General features: G+C 38.9%; 2 protein-coding genes across 5 annotated transcripts; both read right to left on the reverse strand.

Annotated features, from left to right (window-relative positions):
* Positions 1-2,777: 2,777 nt before the first annotated feature.
* On the reverse strand, positions 2,778-12,661 carry BMI1 (BMI1 proto-oncogene, polycomb ring finger). Of its 3 annotated transcripts, XM_036345179.1 has the most exons (11): positions 12,524-12,661; positions 7,648-7,778; positions 7,222-7,318; positions 6,595-6,650; positions 6,443-6,493; positions 6,178-6,286; positions 6,052-6,097; positions 5,530-5,628; positions 5,100-5,180; positions 4,879-5,017; positions 2,778-4,796 (listed from the first exon to the last, which is right to left on the reverse strand). In XM_036345179.1, exons 2-11 carry the CDS (start codon positions 7,757-7,759, stop codon positions 4,789-4,791), a joined length of 798 nt encoding a protein of 265 aa, XP_036201072.1. In that variant the 5' UTR covers positions 7,760-7,778; positions 12,524-12,661; the 3' UTR covers positions 2,778-4,788. The 3 variants fall into 3 exon arrangements, with proteins under 3 accessions (XP_036201072.1, XP_036201064.1, XP_036201055.1); XM_036345171.1 differs by having other exon boundaries at positions 2,778-5,017; XM_036345162.1 differs by lacking the exon at positions 12,524-12,661 and adding an exon at positions 8,515-8,640 and having other exon boundaries at positions 4,688-5,017.
* Positions 12,662-14,003: 1,342 nt separating this feature from the next.
* On the reverse strand, positions 14,004-17,932 carry COMMD3 (COMM domain containing 3). 2 transcript variants are annotated; one of them, XM_036345193.1, is made up of 8 exons: positions 17,726-17,911; positions 16,293-16,404; positions 16,126-16,189; positions 16,000-16,034; positions 15,566-15,626; positions 15,429-15,485; positions 15,281-15,340; positions 14,004-14,374 (listed from the first exon to the last, which is right to left on the reverse strand). In XM_036345193.1, the coding sequence occupies exons 1-8, from the start codon at positions 17,862-17,864 to the stop codon at positions 14,315-14,317; spliced, it is 588 nt and encodes a 195-aa protein (XP_036201086.1). In that variant the 5' UTR covers positions 17,865-17,911; the 3' UTR covers positions 14,004-14,314. The 2 variants fall into 2 exon arrangements, with proteins under 2 accessions (XP_036201086.1, XP_036201092.1); XM_036345199.1 differs by lacking the exon at positions 15,429-15,485 and having other exon boundaries at positions 17,726-17,932.
* Between the last annotated feature and the right edge of the window lie 9,769 nt (positions 17,933-27,701).

Raw genomic sequence — 27,701 nt, forward strand, 5'->3', positions numbered from 1 at the left:
ACCCCGCGGCGCGGCGGGCGGGGCGGGCCTGCGCTGGGACTCCCGCACCCCTCGGAGCGCTGCTAGTACAACCTCGGGCGCGGGACAAGGGCCCTTTCTTCCCAGCGCGTCCGTTGGGGAAAGGCCCCCGGACCCGGGAGGCAGCGCTGCCGGGAGACGGAGGTCTTCGGCCGGCGACGTCCTGCGCGCTCGCCACCAAGCACCAGCGCATGCAAAGCCTTTATAGGGGCGGGGGAGCCGTGGATCTGTCCACCCCGGTCACCGTCGCCCGGGTTTTATCTTCCAAGTCGCGCAGTGCGCGCCAGTCTTTGGCTTTGCTCGCGTATCTTCCTCTCCAGGGGGGGGCTGAGACCTACGGCGGCGGCTCCCGGACGGACCTCCCTCCCGCGATCTCTTTCCTCTCCTGTGCGACGTTCTCACTCCTTCCATCCCAGTTCCCAGCGCGCTCCCCCAGGACGCCGTCCTCAGCCTCCCGAGTCTCTTCTCTCAAATTGGGTTCTGGCCACCGAGGAGGCTAGCGGGCTGGAGAGCGCCGAATCGGTACCGAACTTGAAATCACGTCCTCTCTGAAGTTTGGATTTCATGCTGACCCCCAACAATCAGAGCAAGAAGTAATATTTGTGTTGAAATGTAAGTGGGAGCCACACCTGCTGTTTTTGGGAATTCCTTCTGGAAGGGACATTTTAAGGCAAGAGTTAAAAGATGGGAAGCACTTTGACTCATTCATTGGAAGCTTTTGAATGCTTACTAATTTTTTGGAGGTTAAATAGACTTCGGGATGAGTTTTCCACATACACTTGAACTCCTTCAGAAAACCCACAAGGATCTTAAAGTAGCCTTTCCAGAGATAAATGACTTTTGATGCCGTCGACTTGAAGACAAGTTGATAGTGAAGTCTTTGTGCGACCTAGAAATTGCACACTAAGAAAAAGAAACTGGTGCAAATAAAGGAAATCCGTTTCAAGAACCAAAAGAAGAAAAAACGGTAAAAAAAAAAAAAATTAACTACGGAAACAGGAAACACTCGACTGTGTAAACATTTTCAGAGACTTTCATAATCAAAACTGGCCCGATCTTGAGATTTGCAAGATCTAAAGACTCAAGGACTTCACGGGGCTATTTCCCAAGTCAGATTTACTGGGAGGCTCTAATAGGTGATGCCATCTCTTCCTTGTAAAGGACCAGACTATCTAAAATAGTCCAGTTTAGTTCAAGGTTTTATTTTGGAGGTGTTAGATTTTTTTTTTTTTTTAGAGAGATCTTAGCAAAAATCACCTGTTGTACTGTTCGTTTTATATATGAAGAAATACCCTCAAGTGAAATATTATCTAATTAACCCAAGAGCCTTATGCTGGAGCTGTGTTCTGTCCTTTTTTCACCAATAGACGTCTTTAAAAGTATGTTTTTTTAAAGGGTGATTTACATGTAATGTCACCAAGACCTTTTGTTTTGGATAAAATTCGAGTTAGACTGTTTTGGGGAAAGCACTAAACTAAATCAGAATTTCCATTGTCATTCCAGGGGCAATGAGAAGATACATATTTATCAAGCCTTTAAAATAAGTGAAAAAAACTAACTTCCTTCATTCCAGGATTCTAAAAGAGACTAGGGTCCCTATGCATATTGCTTCTAAAATTGAAATCCCATCCCCTCAAAGATGACTGTAAGCTATTTTTGAAAAACCAAACATGTTCATTCTTGTTGGACAGTGCAAACAGCATGTCACATGGGTTCTTATTAAGCGCCTCTTAAGTTTTCATAACATAACTTTATCTTGGTAGGCCTATATGTGTGCCAAATTTCACACGCGAACTAAAACTCCAAATATTGGGAAAAGAGTAAGGGAAAAGGATGAAGAAAAGTCCCTACCAGATTACTCTGCCTGTTGCATTATACCTCCGGAGATCCTAACATTGGCACATACAGAAATGGGAACGGAGTAATGTGGTTGATAGGCTAAGTCAGCTTTCTTTTTTTCCAACTCAGTGCAATTAGCGGTCGGCTGGCAATTTTAAAGGAAAAAGTAGTTGTAAAGTAGTATGCATGTGTAAAGCAAGATAGATCACTATTTACACAACAGCAACTAGCTTCATTCTCTCTCTGCTTTTAAGCTAAAATCTGTGAAATCAATTTAGGCATTTTCTGTGGAATATTTTGTTAGCACTACCTTTGTAGCATAGAATCCTAGAATACTTTTCAGAAGCAAAAGCCAAACTTAATTTTTCATGTAACCTGCTTTTACTCCTAAGAGTTACAAAGTTAGCTTTGCTATAGGTTTTTGTAAGGTTGAAATTTAAATGGTATTTTAACAGAAGTTTTAAATCTTAATTGCCAAACTGTGATGGCTGATTATAGAAAAATCCAAAACATTGTAATCTTCTATTTTATTAAAAGACAATGAAGTTTTGGCTGAAATACCCTTTAACTGCTTAAGCAATTTTCAAATTGAGTAGAGAAAAAAATCCTTTCCAATAAAATAAATGTACATTTTCAAATATAAGTCTTAAACCATAAATGCAATATCTTGATATTTTAATAACTTCAAAAATAAATTCATCACTAAAGTCTAAGTCCCATGTTGATTTTACAATTTGGTTTTGAGTAAGTCAAATGACAGTGCATTAGCATCTGAAGTTTTTAGCCTTTGAAAAGTTTTTTCATTTTTTAATACATACAATCACCCAAAGTAAAAATACCATTTGAAACTTTCATTAACTTTTCTTTGTCTTAGATATGAAAAAGTTGAGGCCTAGAAAAAGAAGTTAAATTCACCAAAATTGGCAAACATGTGTAACTTTTACTTCAAAGGTTATAAAGTAAATAAACAGATACATCTTTCAATTGGGTTTTTAAGCAATTATACAACAAATCATGTATTTCTTACCAACATCACTACTTAAGACAGCAATGGATTCCCTTTAGCTTTTATCTGTTGTTATCCACAATAGGGTTTCCAAAACTTCTGCACATTGTGCTTTTCATATCAAATTTTTATTACAGTCTTAGCTATTTTCTAAATGAATATCCCTTTTATTGAACTTTTCCCAATTACAATGAAATTTAATTTTACATCTATAATTAGAAACAACACAGTGGGACTGTACAAATTTAGGTCAAAATAAAAATATATGTATTTGTAGTTTCATAAAACTTCATTTACTGTATTTTTAAAGAAAGCAGAAGTAACAACAATATATGTAAAGTAATGATTTAATGACTATAAGCAAGACAAAGCAATAGAATTGTGCTTCTTTTGCAGACTGGGGACAATGAAATTGTTTACAATTTTCCCATACAAACATGAAACAATATTCATATAAACACCCTCACAAATAACTGATGGGTGATGAACACACACCAAGTTCGACCAGAGCAAAGTACAAACTGAAAATTGTTGAGGTTATTCATATTTTAAATTCAATATGCTCACTCTACTTAAAAATTAATACCTGTAGAAGCTCATGATAAATTGCTTCTATTTACAGACATTAGAGAGAGGGCATATGCCATTGTTTACAACTATAAAAGCAACTCTTAAATTTTAAATTACTTGTTATACCACATATTAAAATAATTTTAGATAATGTCTTCCTCCAGCAATTTGCTGGTTTATTTTAAAATTTGTCTTAAGATTATAGTGATCAATATACATTTGTAAGACACAGTAATTTCATCATAAGCAATGGGAAATGAAGACACTATTTCCAAATTCCTTTGTTAAAAGTTTTTCTGCAATATATTTTAAAAGTAAACATGTATCACTAGAGAAAATCAATATGATCTGCCAATTACTCCAAAGGAATAGACTTTAGAATTAGATATCCACATTAAAAATATTTTATGCCAAAAAGGCTCAAATGTATGATATCTGCAAAGGTCGAACTGGTTGGGAGAATTTTCACAACCATTTTTGAATGCATGAAACACAATATTTTCTTTAAAGCATTTATAAATATATCATACAATACTGTTTCCTGTTATGTCATATACCAATATGGCATTGTACAACAAGCATAATGCCATCTGATTCTTACAAAAGCGAATCATTTAAACAAGTCAGTAAAATAAACGGTAGTACCCGCTTTTAGGCATACAGATTGTAAAACTGAAGTTTACTTTCTTTTGATCGGTTTTGCGTAGCAACAGAGAATTAAAAATCAAACAGGAATCAAAATGGCTAAATATGCAAGAAATCGTTATTCACAGTGACATGGCTACATAGAATGCATTATTCTATGCATATTCTTTCTGTTTGTTGAATTTTCAGATAAAAAGCACTTGTTTTCTACAGGTTCACAAAACAGCTTAATAACAAGAACAATCAAGGAGAATGTAACATAGGCAGCGTTAGTTGAGATTAACAAACTATGGCCAAACGTTTATATCCACTGCATAATATTTTCAAATCCAAACAACCGTTACAGAAACCATTTCATATCTTTCCTAACACAGAAAAAAATCTTGTCTGCCTCTCAGAAACCAATTCTTTATAGGAACAATCTTCCTTTTCGATTAACGTCCATATCAATATCACATCTAGTCCATCTTTTATAGCCAACTTTAATGCACTACAAAAGAAAGCAAATTGGACGATAGTCACATGTATTAACATCTATAAAGCTGTAATGGCATGAAGATACCTATATAAATCAGGGATTTAAAATTGTTTTCCTTAAGGTCTCAGGTATCAACCAGATGAAGTTGCTGACGACCCATTTACTGAAGATTTTCGAGGTCTACTGGCAAAGGAAGATTGGTGGTTACCGCTGGGGCTGTTGCTGGTTCCGTTCATAGTACTGGAAATGTGAGGAAATTGAGGATGAGGAGACTGAACTGGAGTACTAGGGCTAGGCAAACAAGAAGAGGTGGAGGGAATACCTCCTGCTGGGCTGTTGGCCTTGTCGCTTCCAGAGTCACTTTCCAGTTCTCCAGCATTTGTCAGTCCATCTCTCTGGTGACTGATCTTCATTCTTTTACAAGTAGGTCGAACTCTGTATTTCAAAGGAAGTGGACCATTCTACAAAGTTAAAAGGAAGAAATTAATCTTAACTCTTTAAATACAGTTTACCACAATAATCTGTATCAGATATGCTACTGACCCTTCTCCAGGTATAAATGTAGGCAATATCCATTAGTGTATAATAATCCTTTAAAGGTTCCTCTTCATACATGACATCAATCTATTGAAAAATGATATTTCAATTAAATATCACAGTGCAAAAGTAAATCTAGATTTTTTTGGTCTAAATATAACCCAAAAGTGCTTTAAAAAAACATTTTCTCCAAACATTTAGACAAAGGATCACTCTTGAAATCTCAAATAAGGAAAAATATTTCTTGAAATTATTAAGTGATTTGTTTTCATAGCATAAAACAGTATTTTAAGAGATATTTCCAAGTTAAGTACTAAATTAAATTCTTAAATTTTTTAAAATTGCTTTTTGGGATTCAGAATCCAAAAAAACCACAACTCATTGAATAAAAAAAAAGAGGTCTCTATAAAATGCAAGAACACTGTAAAGTACATACCTGGAAAGTATTAGGTATGTCCATTTTACTTCTGAGAAACTTTCTTAGGTGCATTACAGTCATTGCTGCTGGGCATCGTAAATATCTTTTGTCATTCACCTAAGTACATTTAGAAAAGAATTTTTTTATTCTTAACTTTCAGATTAAAAAAAAGTTTTAATTAATTAGATTGTCTGGGTGATAAAAGGTATCCCTAAAAGTGGGATATGACTAAATTCTTAACTATACTTTGCATTTACTATTTTTATAAATATTAAATGAACAGATTCTTGATATAATAAGACTTTAAGTATATCAAAGCATTAAACATTACTTATTTAAAATATTTTGTAACAATAGCAAGCATATATAAACTAAATTCTATTTATAGACTATCAGATATGTCACTTTTAAACATCAAACATGACAGCTTTCTTCCACTTGACAGCATCATCTGACCCTAGAATATTCTAAAGGGCAACATTCACTCATAAAATTTAGAACCTAAATTTTTTTTTATGCTTTTGAAACATGGAAACTTACCTCCTCCTTAGATTTCTCCTTGTCTTTGTTTACTTTCCGATCCAATCTAAGAAACAGATCATTTATTAGTGGAACAATGTATCTAATAAACATATAAGTATAAGTCACATTTCCTAAAAAACTTACCTGTTCTGATCAAAAAATTCAATGGATAAGCTTATTATCTCATCATCGGTTATAATTCTCTTATCTTCATCTGCAACTTCTCCTCTATCTTCATTAGAGCCATTGGTGGCTATAAAGACATTATGAAAGTCAAATTTTAAAATTAAGTATTTAATTATATATTATATATGAGAATAGAAGTGATATTTGGATTAAACTCAATTTTAATAAATTATTGAAAGTTCTCCCTCCAAATAAAATGTCTTCCCCCCTCCAAAGAGTTTACCATCGGCTGAAGGATGAGCTGCATAAAAATCCCTTCTTCTCTTCATTTCATCTAAAGGGGGGGGAAGGGAGGGGAAAGATTTAAACATTTGGTATAGCAGGTAAAACTGATAAAATACTTTTTAAAAATTAATTTTTAAGCAAGTTACCCACTTTTGAAAAGCCCTGGAACTAATTTGTATACAATATCTTGAAGAGTTTTATCTGACCTGAAAAAAAAATTAGGAAAATAAACTATCAATATGACAAAAACTAAAAATGTTCACAAGTTATTATAGATTCCCTGTTTTCCTGCTGCTATTGTATTTTACTTGACTATGACTCTGTCTATAACTACATTGATAAGATAACAAAAGTTCTTTATGTAGTAGCACTATTTTAAATCAGTAGAAAAATACTTTATTTTATATTCAATAAATTCTTCGAATTTTACTGAGTCATGAGATGTATGCCCTTCAAGTTACTAAATTAGCTATGAAAGAGAATAAAGGAGAATAGAAGCACTTTGAACACATTCACTTTTGCCTATTATTAAATCAATAAAACAATGAAAATGAAAAACTGATTCAGTTTTCAAAAATCTTAAAATCACTTGAATAACACTGAACTTTGTTTACAATTAGTCATTATTAACATGGCATGAAGTTAAGGGCTACCCTGTGAAAAAGCATACACATTGGGTGGGGATTCGAGGGTAAGTTTTCTGTGAAGAAATAAACAGGGTAACCCTTCACTAAATTATGCAATTCCAACAACACAAAGATTTTAAAAATTTTCTACCTTATGTTCAGTAGTGGTCTGGTTTTGTGAACTTGGACATCACAGATAGGACAATACTTGCTGGTCTCCAGGTAGCGCACAATACATGTTTTACAGACTAGAAGTAAAAACACATTTTTGCAAGTAAGTTTAGAAATTATATGCTAAGCATTAAAATTAGTGTTAAAAATGGAGAACAGTAGCAAACTGGTAAATGCCAAAATATATTTTCAATTAAATAAACTAACATCCTGAGAACATTTATACATTGCATACTTATATAATATTTTATTAAATATTTGTCACTAAAAAGTCACTAAATGCTAGAGAAGAAACGATTCCATCACTTTGTACCAACATTCCCAAGGACTGTGGAACTGTTAGTTTTCCTATTTCAGGATGAAATGTGAAATATGACATTAAAAAGGTCTAAAACTTTGTACTTACAGGAATGTAGACATTCTATTATGGTTGTGGCATCAATGAAGTACCCTCCACAAAGCACACACATCAGGTGGGGATTTAGCTCAGTGATCTTGATTCTGGTTGTTCGATGCATTTCTGCTTAATAAAAGATCCTGCAAGACATAGAAATATTGGCCATAATTTACAGAAAGAGAATCGACATTATCTCCAACTCCTAGTAACCTTACACTCTGAAATGCTGAGGTGTTCATGAAACTCGTTTAACACTGTACAGCTAGACTGTCCCAATGAATTCTACAGAAGAAATCTACTAATCAGGCTTGAATCAATTATCATCAAACGGTGAAAAAGGTTCCAACTAAAGTTAACTTGTGGTCCTCAGGTCATCCCAGTAGGACAAGAGAAGGTCTGGGGTGGGGGCAGGGAGCTGAGTATTCGGGTCTCTTTCTTCCATTTGTCCTCCAGCCTAGAAGCCCCAGGGCTGCTGCTGTCGCCACAGTCCCCACAGATATTTACCAACCGCTAAGGCTTGTTCAGTCTCACAAGTTTATTGTAAAGCTACCTTATGGATCTTCAATCGAAACCCAGGAGCATGCCCTGGCTTTCCAGGGGTTCCTGTTGTTTTAGGCGCTTCCAGCAACCAGAACCTGGCACGTTTTTTACGCAACACAAAGGGAAAATAAATTCTGCTCGATCTGCATCCCTGGCATTTCCGGAGCTGGGTGCTGGGGCCTCAGGAGAAGCACCTCGAGTCAGCCTGGGGCCGGGGCCTGAGCGCGGGCGCCCGGGGCCGGGATGCAAGGGGCGGATCCGGCAGCACCGGGGCTCGCGGCTCCGTCAGCTCCGGATTCGGAACTCGCCTCTGTCGGGGTTTCCATAGCAACTTACACTTACACTTGGCATCCGGCCACAGCTACAACTCCTTGCGGACCCAGGCCGAGCCCGAGCTTCGGCGGGCGTGCGGGGTGGTTGGGGCAGCGGTGGCAGAGGCAGCGGGCGCGGGGGAGGGGCCGGCGCGGCGTGGAGGCGGGGCCGGCGCGGGGGCGGGGTGGGGTGCGGGCGCCGAGGCTCGGGGGTGGGGCAGCCCCACGAGGCCCACGGCTCTGGGGAACAAGATCCCTGCCCGCCACGACCCAGCGGGGCAGTTTGGGGACCCGGAGTGGGCGAGTGGTAAAGGGAAATGCAAACCAAACCGCACTCCCGGCCATTTCGGACACTCTTGGGGGCCTCATTCCACTTCGATCCTGTGCGAAGAGCTTCTTTTAGATCTTGACTCTTTCGGTCTCTCCTGTTTGCAATCACTAGATCAAAAATTTCACGAAGGGATCTTTTGAGAATTGCCAACTGTGCACTTAGCCCGAAACCGTCAGAGCTCAAATTGCAGAGATGTTTATTGAACTGAACTTCTTTAAAGCTTTCTTAATATGAAGTTCTGCTGTAGATTAGATGAGCGATACAAAGTTTTGAAAAGGCTAAAAACTGAAATCTACTTTACAAGAAGAGGAGAAGGAGAAAAGCCCTGTGTTTTATTTGAGCTATGCTGGAGACAAGAAAAACTTCTTTAATCGCCACAATAGTGACAATATGTAAAGAACCATGTGACCACAGCCCATTCCCAAAGCTAAATCAACACCTTGTCAACCCAGAGCAACCATGGACGAGGAAAACAAATGCCATTTTCTCAGCCTAACCTCCACAGAGACCCCCACACGATGAAATGATATTCCCAACAGATACTACATGTTATAAAAAGTCACAGTGGGGAACTATCATCAATGATACATCTGTGTACAATCAAGGAAGTCAATTATTTTGTGTAGTATTCTTGAAAAATACATTTCTTATTCCCACTTCACTCATTTCAGAACCTGAAATAAGACTAAGTTTCTAGACCTGTCTTGAAGGACATTCTCGAAGCTGCCTTGAATAGAAATCTGGGAGCTTGTGAAACTTGAAGATGTATCTAAGGTTGTAATTTTTAGGAAATTTTTATGTTGAGGAGGGAAATACCAATGAACATACATCAATGGCTGAAACTAAAGGCTTTAGAGTACTAAAAATTGGTAAAAACAAAACCTCTTTTATGAAAGTGCCTACAGGGGCAACCAGCGACTTCAACCAGAAAGCTTCATGTGTGACTCCTCAGTTATCTTTGGGTTACTTGTTTAGAAGAATATTGTCAACATATTATTGATTTAGTCTAAGAGGGGCTGCAGAGGAGTTGTGGGTGGAGCAGTATCCCTAAAGAGTAGCAATATTTAAATCCATTGCACTTGGTGATTAAAAACAAGTATTCTTGGTTAAGAAAACTCTGTGACACCACAGGACCTGCCCTAGCCGATGAAAGCATACTACACGAATGCCACGGTCACGAAGATTAAGTTAGGGGCTTCAATAAAAAGAGCTGCCTTTACTTCTCTACTTTATAGAGAACCAACACCAAACACAAATATTAACACACCACGACAGTCAAACCTCAGTGGAGGGTTATCTACTGATTGGTTTTAAATATTTAAGTCACATATACTTGACCAAAACCCTTTCAAATTCATCTTAAAGTCTTAATTCACACAACTCCTCTACTTAAGTTCAGAAGAATTTGGCCACAACCCTATTATCATTTATAATGCTAATAAGTATCACTTTGTTACTACATAAAAATCAGGTCTTTATCTTTTTACACCATTTGAAAGTACTGGCAGCTTAATGAAGACTGGAAACATTTGACATACTCAAAAGGTTTAAGAAACACTTGCACCTTAGAAGTGAAAACCTTCTAGGTTCCAACATAGAAACTGCCAACTAAGCAAGCAAAAATGCATCAGACATACAATGGTAAAAATAGTCAATAGTTAAAACTTGCCATTATGGCATACTTAGTTGGGGCTGTCAATTTGATTGGAGGCCTAATACTAGTAATGTCAAAATGAAGGAAAACAGAAGCAAGTTCCTATTATGTTAACAATTGGCTTGACTATTGCAATCTAAGAAATGCAAATCAATTTCAAAACCCCAGTGGAGGCTCACAGCCCAATGCAAGTATGGGTGAAGTAGGGGTGAGCTTGGCTCCTAGGGAAAATTCTGCTTAATGCTCATCCAAGGACTTGGTAGAACATCAAGTACAATGAAATGCTCAATTTTCTTACAAAAGTGTGTGTATGTGTATACACAAGTGCACACACCATGACTTATCCATGACCTTAAAGACATTGTTACTAGATGTATAACTTGCACAGGTAAGTTATTTCAAACACTTGCACTCTGGGGTAGAAGTATGGGAATGTACTCAAGTATTAAAAATTTATAAATTTGTTCATAAAATCAACCTCTGAGAGATTCTGATTAGACCACTTCATTCAAATGTTAACGTGGTCTCATAAATTAGTGTGTATGTATATATATATATATATATATATATATATATATATATATATATACATATACACACACTGTCAACAATTTGCATCATTAAGTTTCAAGTGTTTAATATAGCTTATACTGTGTTTCCAGAATTTGAAGATTAAAGATCTAAATTGAACTACTCAGAACATGCCAGGTACTACCAACCTACACTTGTATTTGGAAAAATATGCCCAGAATTTTGCCTAGTTTAAGGGAAGGGGTTAATGCAGCTTTCTCTTTCAAATATTGAACCGTGACAACTAAGCCCACTAAATCCTTTTATTGCAATTGGAAATGATCAAAGTCTCTCTACTTGTTTATTTCCAATTATTAACTGTAAATCTCTGGGAATAAAAGATCAGACAATATCGCTGCCAAACCCAAAAGACTGCGTAATTATATTCAATCACTTTTTGGTGCTTCTTTTCCAAAGCATCTCTTTACCATATGACCTACGCTGACATTTAGCAAAATCTATAAAACATAGTGGACTTAAGTCACGGTTTTACGTGCATCCCATTGTAGAGGGTGCGAGGAAAACTGTCGTCCCCGAGAGGGAAAAAGAGAGGAAAAAGCTGAAAGAAAGGGAACCTCCTGCAAGACGAACGTCCAGTCACCATCATCCTTCCAAAAAAAAAGCTCCAAATTTGAAATGGCCACTTCCCAGTGAGCACGTCCCAAGTGATGTTTAGATAACTCACTCAAGACTAATAACAAACAACACCTTGAAAACTTTACCATTTTAAACACAAACGCAGGAAACCTTGCAAACAACTGGGAACCGCCATCTTACAAGCCATCCAATTTCACACAAGTGTCCCTCCAACTTAAGTTAATAACATTTTTATTTGGGCTCCCCCCAGGCTAACACTCACCTTGGCGGGACCGCTGCCCCCCACGTAACCCGTCCCTATAAAATGGGGGCGTTCTCTGGCGGTTCACACCCCCCCAGAGCCCTTTCTTCGGGAGAGGAGGGGAGCCACTTGACCCAAGCAGCTCCCGATTTCAGGAGCCCGTCCCCGTCTCATCCAAATCTACCTCCCAACAAAGGGCGCCGCGGCCGCGGGAGCCGCAGAGGCTGCGAATACAAGTGTTCTTCTCGGGGGCCATGTGCGTCGCGAGGGTGCAGAGGGGCGCGGGGGGGAGAAAGGAACTAAAACGTGGGGCCGCGCGCGGCGCGTCCGGGCGGAGCGGGAGGCGGCTGGAGCCGCGCCGAGCCCGGCTGGCGGCGGCGCGGCGCGGCGCGGGCTGCGGGTCGGTCCCGGCGCCGCGGGAGTCGGCGGGCGGCGCGGGCGCGTGCTCGCGGGCGCGGGCGGCGCGCGGGGCCCGGCGGGCGGCGGCGGCGCGGGGCCCGGTGCCCACGCTGTCAGCGCCCTCCCGGCCGGCGGGGCGAGGCGCGGGGGGGCCGCTCCCCGTCCACCCGCGGCCAGCTCCAGCCCCGCGCGGCCTCCGCCGGCCCCCTGCCCCGGCCCGGGGCGCTTCGACTCCTACGTACCCGGAAAAGGCAGCCGGCGAGAGGCGATCGAAGCGGGCGGAAAAGACAATGAAAGTTAAAAGTCGTTCAGCAGAAAATGAATGTGAGCCAAGCGGCCATCTTGAAGCGAGCTGCAGACGCCGCTGTCAATGGGCAACGAGCGCAGCCGAGAGGAGCCGCGGCCGCCGCGCTCTGCTCATGCTGCCTCCGGAGCCCGGCCTCCTCCTCCTCCTCCTCCTCCACCTCCTCCTCCTCCTCCTCCACCTCCTCCTCCTCCTCCTCCTCCTCCGCCTCGGCCTCCTCCTCCTCCGCCTCGGCCTCCTCCTCCTCCTCAGCCTCCAACGCCTCCTCCTCCTTGGCCTCCTCCTCAGCCGCCGCCGCCGCCTCCCGCTCCGCACTCGGGGGAGGGAGCGCGCGGAGGGGGCGCGATCAGTATTATTCTGCGGGGCCGGGAGGTGTTTCTAATCCGGATCGGGGCTCCCTCGCCAACATCCCCATTGTCTCACCCGATCTCTGCCTTTAATACTACAATTATTATTTCATAGTTGCTGTGGGGGGAGCGGGCGAGTGGGGGGCGCCGTGAGTGTGCGTGCGGAGCGGCGGGGGGAGGGGTGGCGGGGTGAGGAGGGGGAGGGGACGGTGGAAAAAAATGCACCGCTGAAGGCAGAGTGGAAACTGACACCGGCTCCAAAATGGCTCAGAGTCCGCCCGCCCCCTCCCCCGCCCCCTGGTCACGTGCTCCCCTCATTCCTTAAGGGCGGCCAGGGAATTAGTGTCGGTGTAGTCGGGCCCGTGGCCGCCCCCTCCCCGCGGAGCGCGCCGCCCGGCCCCGGCCCCCTCCCCCTCGCTCTGCGCGACGGCCGCGGCTTCGGAGGCATGTCTCCACCACGTCACTCGCGCCACCCAGCTCCGGACGCGGGCATCGCTCCCGCCCCGCACGCAGCCCAGCCCACCCCGCGCACCCACCCCCGTTATTTCTTTTTTCTGTCCTCGCCTCCTCCCGCGGCGCACCAGTCCACAGGCTCTAGCCGAGGAGCGCGCCGGCCACCCCCCTCTCGACCCAGCCGCCCCCGCGGGCTGCGGCCCAGACTCCGGCGCCGCGGCGCGGAACCTGCGCCCGCGTTAGACTCGCGGAAACAACAGCGCCTGCCCTCGTCTTCCCGCGGCCGCGCGGCCCCTTCCCCTCCCGCCGGCGGCCGAGGCGGGGCGCGCTCGGGCAGCCGCTCGCTCCGGGCAGGGGCTCCGCGCGGGAACCGGCCGGGCCGGGCTTCGGGAGCCGCGCGGGGAGAGTCCGGCTGCGGCGAGTCCCCGGCGCCCGTATCGGGACGGGCCAGCTCCCCTCGCGGGGTGACTGCACCGGCTCCCGAATCCAAGCTGGAGTCTTCCGCCGGGAGCTCGCCTCTTTTCCCACCGGGTTTAATTTTAATCCAGAGGAAGGACAGTCGTTAAGAATTAACGCTAATTGTTCTGTCTTCAGAGTAATAACTGACACACAAACACATCCAAACAAACGCTCAGTTCTGGAGAGAACGAATTTATTCAGAAGGTAAATACTGTCTACTTCCTTTTTTAAGACTTGAGAAATGATCAAAATGGATCAATGTACAGTTAATACTAACGATTCAAACACGTAGGCAGCCTTTCCCTCTAAACTTTTTCATAAGTGTAAAAAAGTGTCAAAACTGATGAGTGGCATAAATCCAACAAGAAATTTTTCTCTATTAAAAATAGAGGACACAAACGACGGTTCGGCCGACGGGGCATCAAGGAGTGCTGGTCTTCCAGGAGCGGGCGGCCGCTAACTTCCCCAAGTTAAAACTGGGTTGCTCTTTCCAGGCTTTTCGAAGCATCTTTAAGTTTCCCCACTAAGTCCTAAAAGATGTATATAATGCTATGTTTTTTAAGATAAAACACGGGAAAGAAGTATCCAAGTTTGAGAAAGATTCAAGAAAAAAGCCGGGAGACACTTTATAAACAAGTTTAAAATTCACCTTTGACAGACCATCAAAAGGTTTTCCTCTAAAATAGTTCATCTTCAAATCGGCTACTTGCCCTCAGATTTGAAATAATGATTTATAACCGAATCCTCTTAACAGGCAAGGTATATATAAATTAAATTTCTCAAGTTATCTAACAAAGATTATCCTGTATTCACATTTTCTGAAAGTTTAAAGTTGATTAATGGTTACATTTAAAAAAAACTGCAGAAGATGCCTTTTGGAAAATTCAATTTCACTAAAATTTGAAGCAATGATCTTCATTTTTTAGTCGAAAGAAAGAAATTCGTTGTCATGTCCATTAATCAATGTAGTGGTGAATTTCCCCAGCCTTACATTGGCAATATAAAATTTTAGAATTTTATGTATAGTTTCCCCTTTATAAAAAGTCTTTTAAAACCACAGTTTAACAATCCTGTTTTGAAAGTTTAATTCAATTTCTGAAAACAATCCATTTCAAAGCCATGTTTATAATTTTGCTTTGTCCTATTGGATCAAACTCATCACAAATAGAAGGAATTTACACTCAACAATACACTCAAAAGTTTACTTTAACTGAAAGGAACAGCCAATATAGACCAATTCTCTATTAGTATCATCTTAATTCCAAAAGTGAAGTCTACGTTAAAATATTGCTCTTGAAGTCCCCTTCCCATTAAATCCTTACCCAGTCTTCATTATCTATTGACAGATGATTAGATTTTTCTTTTGAACTTTCCAAAAGCATAATTCTCAAACATCTATAAGAAGATGGACATATTCACAGATCCTAATACTGTACCTGTAATTGTTCCATGTTGCAACTAAAGCTAATCTCTGGGTGGGATTGGGAATCAGTGTTCTGGAGAAGGAAAAAAATGCTGTTTAAATCAAGAAAATTAAAATTCCATTTCACATTTAATTTTTAGACAGGGCTAATGTATAAATACCTCTACATTTAAGGTCACCAAATATGCAGGTCTGTACATCTTATGAAGTTGACTGGTCTAAAACAACACAACACATTTCAGTGTTCAACTCTGCTTTTTTAAGTTCCTAAACACCTGAGAGAACAGTTAAACTTTACCTTTATCTGATATTCCAAACGCCAAGAAACATCAGTTATATGAGGGAGAGATCTGCCTATACTGAAAGATACAATGATAATTTTGTACACAATATTCACAAAAAACTTTCAGTATTTTTCTTTACTAAGAATGGTTTCTACCTTCCACCTCCCTCCCCCCCCCAACAAAATTTGAATCCATTCTGAATTTAAAACATTGTTAAACTTCTTTTTCAAGTTTTGAATAGTAAAAGATCATTTTAAAAATTATCTCAATTATCTTCATCTTTTAAAAACATTAGCTTAACTTCAATTGTTTAACTTGCCCTTTGGCCCCTTTTCTTTTGGTCAAAATCCCTGTTTTTTTTTTTACCCTGTTTTGTTTCACACCAGCATTCTTCATTCATACCTGCAAGTGAAAAGTGGCTCAACTTGACACCTTACACAGTACCTACCTTCCCAGTAGGATTTCTAGGGAATCCTTATTATTCTGGAGGGTGGAAAAAAAGAAAAGAAAACATCTTTGCAAGCAGAATAGAAAAAAAACTAATTGCTCATTTTAAAAAATTGAGGTAAATAACCTGATATTCTGTGCAAAACAGTTCTATTCGCTCTCTATCAAATTTACAGTCTTCTAGATAAGTGCTAAAGGAAAAAAGAAATCAAAGTTTAGTTCCCATTTTAAAACTAAAATTGTAATAATAAAGATATTATTTGATAATAAATGGAATTTAAGTAAATCCTATACCTTAGAGTTGATTTGTCAGCTCTTTGCTTTCCTGCTTCCAGTATGTAAGTTGCAGCTGCTGTATGACAATGTTTTAAAACCACTGGGTCGATATGTTTCAAGTCTGGGTGATCTAAAATAAATTAATTGCCAGTGATGACTTTGATAAAATTTTTATGGTCATGTTTCTTAAAGGGATATTTTCATTTGGGTACCCCACCCCTTTAACAAGATAATAAAAAAAATTCCACTGTAAGGACTGGCAATTATAAGTAAATGAGATGAGCAAGAAGGTCACTGGCAAAACAATAAAGAGCTCACATCAATAATTCTGGTATTTCCCGGTCTCAATTACCTTCTTTAGTTTTACCTTCATATTTTTAGTGTTCTTAAAAAAGCATTATAGTTCCAAAGAAAAAAATAACTATACAGTGGCCATTCCAACACTGGATGGAGCAAATTCAGAGGAAAATAAGGACATAAATATTTCACATGGTGCAAATATAAGAATGAATACATTCCCTCTGAAGATTAATTATAGTGTAAATGGCTCCACGGACAGAAACAATCAAGGGAGGCAAGGGCAGGAGTTCAGAATATTAAACATAATTTTCAAAATGTTTTCAGGTTTTGAGAGCCATCCCTTTTTTGAGATTACCCAGGTGGTGGCTACTATTTTCGTTTACAGAACTTCCACTTTCATACCTTCTGTACGTGTTTAGTTCATGAAACTACAGAAAAAAAAAACACAAACATTTGAATTGTTGGGATATTTATATTTAAGAAAAGTACCTAGAAGCGACCTGTCTTAAAATATGTCTTCAATTCGTACAAACACCGCACTCCGCAATCGCTGGCTGCACCACCGAGAGTCGCCTCCTGGTAGCTGGTGCGGAACAAAGCATTCTGCACCGCATCGTAACCTCTAGGTGTGCAGCCTGTGCAGAAGGTACCGAGCTGCGCGCCTGGCGGGATCCCAGGCGCCGGAGGTATTCTCTAAGCTGGGAGATGTCAACACGATGGGACCTCGCCATTACTTCGGAAACAGAGCCTTTGAAACCGCTGCCAGCCTAGCACTGAAAGCTTGAATTGCCAGGGAGCTCGCCTGATGAAACCCAAGTGTCAAACAGCCTGCCCCTCAGACCAGGCTGAGAACCTTAGGTGTTTAGGCCACACACAAGACTTAAACACGGGTTTTACACAAGAACAAAGAGCCTGGGAGTGGAATCCGGCTCGGAACACACAGCTGGCTACGTGCAAGTGCCAACTGGGGACAGGGCAAGGCTAGGGTCCGCTTTGGGTCTTAGCGGAGCCGCCACCCCACACTCCGTCCGGAGCGAAGGGCAGAGCCCGGAGACTTCCTCTTCCCGGGGCTCCCCCTCTCGCTCGGTCTCGCACTCTCCTCCGAGCGCCCCTCCGCCCAGGCCGACCCAGCTCGGAGCCTAGCGGCTTACCTAACACGGCCTCGTCCGCCTGGGCGTCCAGCAGGCTCTGGAAAGCCGCCCGGAGGAGAAGCGTGAAGGCGTTGGAGTCAAAGGAGCCGGGATCGGCCAGCCTCTGGAAGCCCTTCTGCACAGACTCCGAGAGCTCCATTGTGAGCGCGCTGTGACCTTCGACACGCGCACCACGTGATACGCGCCGCGCGCTCAGCTGATGCGGCCGCGCGCGCACGCGGCCCCGGGCGGCGGCGCGGGCTGCGGGCCTCCCAGCGCCGGGAGTCTCCCGCCGGCCGCCCGGCCTTCGCCCCAGCCGCAGGCCCCCTACGCCCCGCGTCCCGCTGCCGCCGCCTCTGCCCTGCCCCGGCCGCCAGGGCTGCGGAGCCTGAGCGAGAGGGCGGCCCCGGGTGCTTTATGGACGCCCTCGGCGCTTTCTCTTCCGCTCCGCGCTCACCTGGACAGTCCCCAGCTCCGCGGGGCTCCGCGGCCGCCTTCCCCGAAAGGCCCCCGTGGGAGATGGAGGAAGGTGTCGGGGTCCCGCCCCACTTCCTTGAAAATACGCTTCCCCACTCTCGCTCGACGCGATAGCCTGCGGAAGCGCCACTTTAAGGCAACTAATTTTTTTTGGGGGGGGGGGGGAGGGGGCGTTTCTTTTATTCAACAGCTTAACCCCCTCGCACTGCCCTTTTGTGCGACTTTTATGTAATTCTTATGTATTTTTCCTTTTCCATTGTCATTTCTGGAGTATGGCAATTAATTCCTTCCTGCGTGGGGTGAGAAAGTGTATACACATACAGTCCATATAGCGCGCGTGTGTACGCAATGTACTAAAATGATGGAATGGTTAATTATTCAAAAAGATATTTGACATAATTATTAAAATGTGTATGTTCCGCTGCAAATACATATCTTTCAAAAGTAAATATGCAAATTTTATGCTACTCTACTCAGTACAGCTATGGGTCCATTTTTTATTACTCAAAGAATCTTCACATGTTTATCTCAGAAAGTTATCTTAGTAAAATACAACTAGGAACGGCAAGAATTTTATTAAAAGTAAGTTGCTATTTTGGGTAACCATAACTTTAAAAATTCAAATATTGTATAAAGTTTAACTTCCTCGTTATATCTCTATGAAGTTGGAGAACAAGAGTGATTCTTTAAAACAAAACAAAACAAAAAACCACCACAGAAAAACCCAAGAAGCAAAGTAGATTATGCATTTTTGATGAAAAGAATTTAAAAGGAAGAGTCAAAATGCCCGTTTTTTACCAGTGGAGGTGAGGGATAAGGAACAAGAAAGGTGCTTTCGTCTTCAGGAGATGTTATTTGAAACAGACACAACGTGAAAGACTTTTCTGCGCATAATTTAGGTGCTTATTTGAAAAAATATTTTCTAGTGAATACAGTCAACATTTAACCTTGCACCAATACGTAGAGAGCACCTGATACTCCAATAGGATGCACATGGAATAATTTGGCGTCTGTAACAGACTGAGCACTCAGGTTTTTGAGGGCTTTGGAAGGCATATGAACTAGCTCTTCACTTCAGTGAGCCTATAGGAACAGGGAAGGATTTAAAAGAGTTTCTTAGGCTCTTTAGGAAACAAATACCTATTAATCATCTTCATCTTTTCTTCCCATCTCTTATTACCTGTTTAAACTCTTTGTTTCTCATCAGCAGTAAAATGTCAGTCGACAAATTTCCAGATATCTGATTTACATAGGGGGGTATTTTACAGGGCAGAGTTGCATAAATGTTAAACAATGTAAACAATAGTCATTATATTTATTACACATATTTTTATGACCTTGCATAACATTGATTGTTAATACTCTAATAAAATTTGAGTTGATCATTGTAATCATACTCAATTTGGTATTGAATGCATTCATGCTAGAGCATAGATTTTAAGATTTTAAATTTTTTGAAGAGTTGAAATACAATTAAATGGTTGTGAGTTTGTGGACGTAAAAGTTAGAAAATTCACAAGGATTGTTTTCCTAATAGCTGTTATGTTACTCTCTTGTGCATACGTAATTACTTTCTCTTACAGGGCATTTGTCTTCTGCCTGAATATATTCGTGTGTTAGGCCCAAGTGATGGGTACATTTCCAATTCACACAAAAATTTTAACCATAATGTTTTCTGATGCTAGAAAAGCTTGATTTTTCTACTGTAGATACGTTTATTTCAAATTTGTTTCAGTGCAAATGGAATGTGTGTGTCTTTTTCAAGTAAGCCATTGAAATACATTGAAGTATGATCATTAAAATGGCATGGTTACCCAGATTTTGACTCTGTTGGCTGCAGCAACAAAATGAATGTTTTTTATATTGTTAGAAAAACTATGTACTAACACATGCTGAAAGTGTGAAGAAAAACTTTAAAATTTGTGCTTTGGTTACTAAACACCACATTGGAGCTTTTACTAGAATTTTAAAAAATTCTGTAGGCTAAAACTAATAGACTAACAAAGAACCTTTCAAAATAACAATTATGTATAGCTGAAAATAACAAAATAGATATTTAAACATCCTCATTTTAATAATATATTTTTCCTTCTAAACTGCAAATATTAAGATAGGCAATGATGATAAATTTGTTTTTCTTTTTGAGAATCTAGAAGTTATTCAAAGAATTATAAAGTATCATTTTAAACAATGTTATAAATATTTTAAAATACAATGTATCCTTTCAACTGGTTAAATTTTTTTTATTTTTTTAGAAACCAATTTAATATTGGCTTCTGCACTGGGAGTACAATTATAGTGGTCTAGGGCGTTTATAGGATCTATGTGGTCAGCTTTTCCCAAAGGCCTCATTTGTATTTTTGTTAGTCTTATGAAGTAAAATATTTTCTAGTATTCTTTTAGATTGTGTAAGTACTTTTGCTTTTTTTTTTTTTTTTTTTAAAGAAAGCTGAAGGAAAGTATTCCTTTAGATTGAAAAGTTCGTTGAACATCCATGGGGAGAGGGGGAAAAGCCAATATGCCTAAGGGCCTATGAGACATCCAGAAGTTTTAGCTGCATATAAACTCTTTGTTCTAGTGGGGTTCTATTTTATTTCTACCCGTGGGATGGGTACCTGCTCATTTTCTAGAGAGAAGAAAGTTAAAAACAATGAGAAACCGTCTTCCCTATGCCCCTCTTGTACTGAGTCGTGGATGGTTAGTGATCTTCAAGCCTTGAGATATAGATATATTAATGAAAATAAAATTTACTGTTTTAAAGTTATTTAAACCACAAATGGACAGTTGGGGGGAATACATAACTGAATTATCCATGACATTTGAAAGTATAGATAAAAATTATTTCAGTGAGGTATATAACATCTGTGTACATTCTTTTATTAAATATCTTAACTTAGTAAGGCTTGGAATCTGAATGGTCCAGTATTTGCACATTCATGATCACAGAGTTCAGTGGTTTCAAACTGAGTCTTATGTCCAATACGTTGTCAAACAGACCACACTGAGTATTAAGAGGGGACAACAAAGCTTTTATTTTCAAACTTAGTGACCTGGTGTATGGATTTGTGCACACTGAAAGGAAATTAATTAGAAGAAATATTTTAATATTGCTATTCACTCTTTCTATAATAGAAGTGTCAGAGATGAAAGAATATTAGTAAAATGTATATGAAAATATATAAATTGATTAATAAATACTAGTACCCCTAACTGGTTTGGCTCAGTGGATAGAGCATTGGCCGGTGGACTGAAGGGTCCCAGGTTCGATTCCGGTCAAGGGCATGTACCTTGGTTGCGGGCATATCCCCAGTAGGGGGTGTGCAGAAGGCAGCTGATCGATGTTTCTCTCCCATCGATGTTTCTAGCTCTCTATCCCTCTCCCTTTCTCTCTGTAAAAAAATCAATAAAATATATTTTAAAAAAATAAATAGTAGTAAACAATAACATGATATAACAACAAAGACATATAAAAACAACAAAAACATGATATAAAAACAGTGGTAAATTGATTAAACTTATTCTAATATCTCCCTGTATACCTCATTAAGAGTAAAAACACTTTCAAAGTGCTTGACTAATTTCCCTTGTGATGAAGTATTTACAACTTTAATGTCACATGTTCTTCCAACTGGAGAAAAAGCAACAGATAACTGACCATGTCCGAAAATGAGTTCAGGTAGGAATATTCCTACTCTGTCTAGATTGGTGCCAGCAAGAGCTTTTTATGTATCGTGCATCTGCAAGTCAATGTTTATTTTTAAATTGTCAGTGTGCATATTTACTGGCCAGATGGTCGGACGGACATACGTCCAGTCACTTAGCCTTTTACACACACACACACATACACACACACACACACACACACACACACACACACACACACACACACACACTGAGTGGCCAGATTATTATGACCACCTGACGTTTGTAGGCAAATTAGCTATAATTTTGCGCTGAAGTTGCTAGAGGGCCAGATCATTATAAATAGGGAAGCAGGTTGTTTACCACGACAGTAGAAGTGATTTTTTTTCTGAAGATATGAGTAAACAACGCGATTTAACAGCCTTTGAACATAGGATATGTGTGTGTGTGTGTGTGTGTGTGTATTAAACATGTAATCCAATTCTTGATAATTTCTAAATGGTGATTGCCATAATAATTAGTATAGGCAAAGAGAGCCTTTCCCCCCTCATATAATATAGCCTATCTTGTATATGTGGACTTTTAGATAAAACTCAAATTCATTTAAGTGGAATTAGTGTCTTAATATGTGAGAAAGTGAAATGCTAGTCGCATTCAAGAAACAGGAACCAAGGAATGAAAATCAATGATACAATGTTATCTAAAACACTTAGCAAATTCATGCTTATGGGTTTAAATGAGTATTTTGGATTTTCTCCAAGTTACATTCAAAACAATTAGACTACATAGTATAGTTGTTATTTCAATAATATTTTCGTAAGTTAGTACCATTTTAAAAGTTCATTTTTAGATAATAAAATTACTCAAATATAAAACTTGAAAATGTGATAAAGCAAGAAATAAAATTGAGTATTTTTAAGTCTAAGTTTTAACAGGTTAAATTATCCACACTACTAAGAAACTGAGTTTCTTAAAAAGATAAGTCTCAAAGCATTTTTTTGAAGTTAGGAAACGTTAATTTTGTTAAACTTTGCAAACAAGAAATTCTATAGTCAAGATATTGTCAAAAAAGGAGAATACTTTTGAATTTATAAAGTGAAATTTGGTAGTTATCAAGTTTCATGCCATGATTCTAATAGCTTATACTTGAGTCAGAATAAGATGACTCTATCATTAAAGGTATGTATGTAAGAATCAAATTATAATTTTTAATATAAAATCTTAGTATCTAACCAGTCTATAGCTTTGAAAAGATTTTGTGCATATTAGAGAAGTCATATCTGTTCTTTAAGGCTTCTTTCAGGAAGTTTGATCCCTTATTTTGAAGCAAAGCAATTAATATTACATGGGAATATCTGAGATGTATAGACTAAAATTGTGAAGACTTTAGCTAAGAAGAAATAAAGAATTGGTTTTTCAAAGGAATTGACAATAAACAAATGCAGTTTGGCAAGGGATGAAGGTAAATTTTAATTTAAAGGCTAGGAAATTAGAATAAAGAAAGTAATCATACTCCATATTACACTTAATGAAAAATAACAGGTTGAATTATGTCTTAGAATTTCTTTATGTAGGCAAATTAATAACTTATCTTTAAATTAATTATTTAAATGATTACAATTTACTTGTCTTTTGTATGGATTATAAAAAGCAAACTTTCTCCTCAAAGCACATAATTCATATCTACTTCGCCAGTGATATGAAAATTAGGAGCTGACCAAACATCCAATAAATTCCATCAAATAGACTAGATAATAGCCACTGTTTCCACCTCAACAACATTTTTTTTCTAAGTTATAAAGATTACCACTTAAATTTCCTACATCATGATCTGGTATCAGCCAGAATGATCCATGTTAGCTACAAGAGAACAAAAGTGAAGAATGGACATGGTTGAAACAACCATGAATTCAACAAAGTAAATTCAACAATTTACTTTGATGAATATATCCAGTCAATTCTGCCATATGTCTACAGACTGTCCTTTAAATTATTAGCATATTCTTTAAAAAAGAGAAAGATTAAATTTTTTAGAAAAAGAAAAGATAGGAAGGAAGGGAGGTAGGGAGGTAGGATAGTTTTTCCCTTCATCAGGAGAAATATCACAGAAACCTTATTTACTGTTTATTTTCTCTGACACATCTATTACAGCCAAATTCTCTTAGTTACAGTGAATTCAACTGAACCTCACAATAATGCTGGCAATGGACTGGAAGTTTCATCTGTCATGTCCAGAGCCTAATGAAAAATTTGACCACCATTTATCAAATGAATCATTTCTGAATGGAAATTGTATACATAAGAATACATGATCTGAATTAAATACCTTACCAACACTAAAAACACTATACCAAATGTGTTTCTATCTCATTTAAAGTAAACATTTAAAATTAATATTTTAAAGGAGCTTACCTGGCAAAGGAAAGCCTAGGTAAAAGTGTTTTAATATTTAATAATATGCATGATATTTTAAGAACTAGCTAAGGATTTCACATTTTAATTGTGGTTATTTTGAATCTTATTTTTTAAGAAAACATATATTTTATCTCCTTTGTCAAAAGATGAATTTGAAATTATGTAAAATTCAGTCTAAAAATACTTTTGAAAAAAACTTGTAGAGTAATTGGATTCACTTATTTTTTTTGCATAGATACATAAACCTATTCATATAATACCTTAGTTCATACATAACTGATTTGTACAGCATGATAAATGCTCAGGAAGTAATTGTATAGATTGTTGTAAAAATAGGCACCTATGAAACATGAAAACACTCCATTCCCCTTGCCTTTCCCACCCCATAGGATCAGTTTTTTCTTCCTAAGCTTTTGATTGTTATTTTTTTTTTTTAAGGTTAAGCATAAATACAGTTCTAATTCTTTCATGTATTATTTTCAAAATTATATTCCTTTGTGTAAGCATTTTAATCTGTATTTTATGGAAAGGGATTGAGGAGTAAATTTTATAAAATGTTTTTAATGTCACAAAATACCAAGAAAATACAGATGGTTTCTGTCTTACAATGGTTTAACTTACAATTTTTCAGCTTTACAATAGTGCAAACGTGATATGCATTCAGTAGAGACTTACTCAAATTGAGAATTTTGATCTTTTCACTGGATGGCAATATGCTGATTAATACTCCCTTGTGACTCTGGGCATTATACTAGTAAAACCGGCTTTGTGATAGATGATTTTGTCCAACTATAGGCTAATGTAGGGGTTCTGAGCACATTTAAGGTAGGCGAGGCTAAGTAAGCTATGATGTTTGCTAGGCGAGGTGTATTAAATGCATTTTCAATTTACAATATCCTCAATTTATGATGCATTAACTGGACACAACACCATTGTAAGTCGAGGAGCTTACTATCTATAATGCCTAGCAACAAGGCGAAAGGGAGAATTGTGTTAACATAGTCAATTTAGTCCATGTAATTAGACACTGGGACCTCAGTTATTAGTATCTGGGTAATTACTTAACTTTCTTTTTATTTTGCTCTAAAGGAAATAGGTCTGGATCATTTGGAGCAACAATATTCTAAATCAAATTAAATGTTGCAATTTTCAGTTGACTTGCAGTGCTCTAAAATTATAGACCAAAAAAATGAGAAATTTGATAAAGAAAAAGTATAGATGGAAATATGTCAGTAAATGAGGCCTAGGAAACTGAATATTTCATTTCCTGTTCTTAACATTTAAGGTGACAGAAAATTTTAAATGAGGTCCACCTACAATGTATAAGTGAGTAGTTGTCAGAGGTTTAAGAAAACTTCTGTTTTTGTTAATATAGTAATTTAATTAAAATATTTGAGAATTTCCCTGCTGGTGTGGCGCAGAGATTGAACATCGACCTAAGAACCAGGAGATCACAGTTTAACTCCTGGTTGGGCACATGCCCAGGTTGCGGCTTGATCCCCAATAGAGGGTGTGCAGGAGGCAGCTGATCAATGATTCTCTCTCATCATTGAAGTTTCTGTCTTTCTCTCCCTCTCTCTTCTCTGAAATCAATAAAAATATATTTTTAAAAAATGTTGAGAATTGAAATGTTTTATAAGACCAATGGTATCAGTAAAGAGACATATTTTTTTAAAAATATATTTTATTGATTTTTTACAGAGAGGAAGGGAGAGAGAAAGAGAGTTAGAAACATTGATGAGAGAGAAACATCGATCAGCTGCCTCCTGCACATCTCCCACTGGGGATATGCCCGCAACCCAGGTACATGCCCCCCGACCGGAATCGAACCTGGGACCTTTCAGCCCACAGGCCGATGCTCCATCCACTGAGCCAAACCGGTTTCGGCGAGAGACATATTTTGTTTTATAAATTTCTATAAACAATATGCATTCTTTTTAAAAGAACTCTTTCAACAGCATATATTGGGAATTTTGATTTTACATTTGCCAATTATAATAGAAGGAAAACAATATTCTACTATATATATTGTAGATTTTAAGGTTGCCTTAAATTACTTTTGTAATAAGGTGGACATAAATAAAAATCTCATATACAGATGTTTGTGAACTATTTTAACCAATAATTGAAGTATTTTTAGAAAACTAAAGCATTTCAAACTCATACTTTTAAATTAATTTTAATTTTTTTTGCCTTTATTCGGTTTCTAAAAGTTACTCTGACCAATATTTGTCTGTTTTTAGAGACAATGACATTCCATGATGACTAATGTTCAAGTTGAGTCATAATGATAGCCTGTTACATTAAAATCAAGAGTGACTGCAGGAAAGTAGTCATTTTGCAAGCAAACATCCTGTCACATTATTAGGGGGAGGAAATGGGGTAAGCATACATCATAAAGTAACAGACTTAAATCTTTAACAAAGCCTTAAGTATCTGTCCATTGACATAAATGGCATAAAGACTATTTGTGTTTGCCTTAAGTTTTTTTCTCTTTAGTTAGATTTGAACATATTCAACATGATTCCTAAGTTATTTTGAAAAAAACAACACTTTAGCCTGGCTGGTGTGGCTCAGTGGTTGAGCATCTACCTATGAACCAGCAGATCACTGTTCAATTCCAGGTCAGGGCATATGCCTGGGTTGCAGGCTCCATCCCCAGAAGGGGACATGTAGGAGGCAGCTGATCAATAATTCTCTTATCAATGTTTCTATGTCTCTCCCTCTCCCTTCCTCTCTGAAATCAATAAAAATATACTTTAAAAAAACTTTACATTGAAATATCATCAGAATTTCAGGCATAGTTTTATATTATGCAGAAATTTTAAATTATTATTCCAACTAAATAACAGAATAGTAGATAATGCTACTTTGTGTATTGGAATAATATTGCACCATTTTTTAATGAAAATAGTTGTTCTTTTTTTCCTTTAAGACAATCTTAATAATTATTTTGGAAATATGAGTTTAAATGACAAAGGATTAGAGTTTATCCTTAGTTTCAAGTGAAATATTAATCTTTTGAATAACATGTGATTAGGATAACAAGATTTATTGACAAGAAATATAAAAAATATTTTGGAGTGTATTTATCCAGATATGCATTCTATTGTTTTTAATAAAGAGTTTTTTTAAAAAATATATTTTACTGAGTTTTTACAGAGAGGAAAGGAGAGAGATAGAGAGTTAGAAACATCGATGAGAGAGAAACATCGACCAGCTGCCTCCTGCACACACCCCACTGGGGATGTGCCCGCAACCAAGGTACATGCCCTTGACCGGAATCAAACCTGGGACCTTTCAGTCCACAGGCCGACGCTCTATCCACTGAGCCAAACCGGTTTCGGCAATAAAGAGATTTTTATAACTGCTTAAAAAGTTTATTTTATCTGAATAGCTGTAAGAATCACTATAAAGTTATATAAATAACTTAGAATGCCTTCTTAAAGTATTTTGAAGTTCA

The sequence above is a fragment of the Myotis myotis genome, unplaced genomic scaffold (assembly GCF_014108235.1).
Source record: "Myotis myotis isolate mMyoMyo1 unplaced genomic scaffold, mMyoMyo1.p scaffold_m19_p_1, whole genome shotgun sequence".
NCBI classification, from domain to species: Eukaryota; Metazoa; Chordata; class Mammalia; order Chiroptera; family Vespertilionidae; genus Myotis; species Myotis myotis.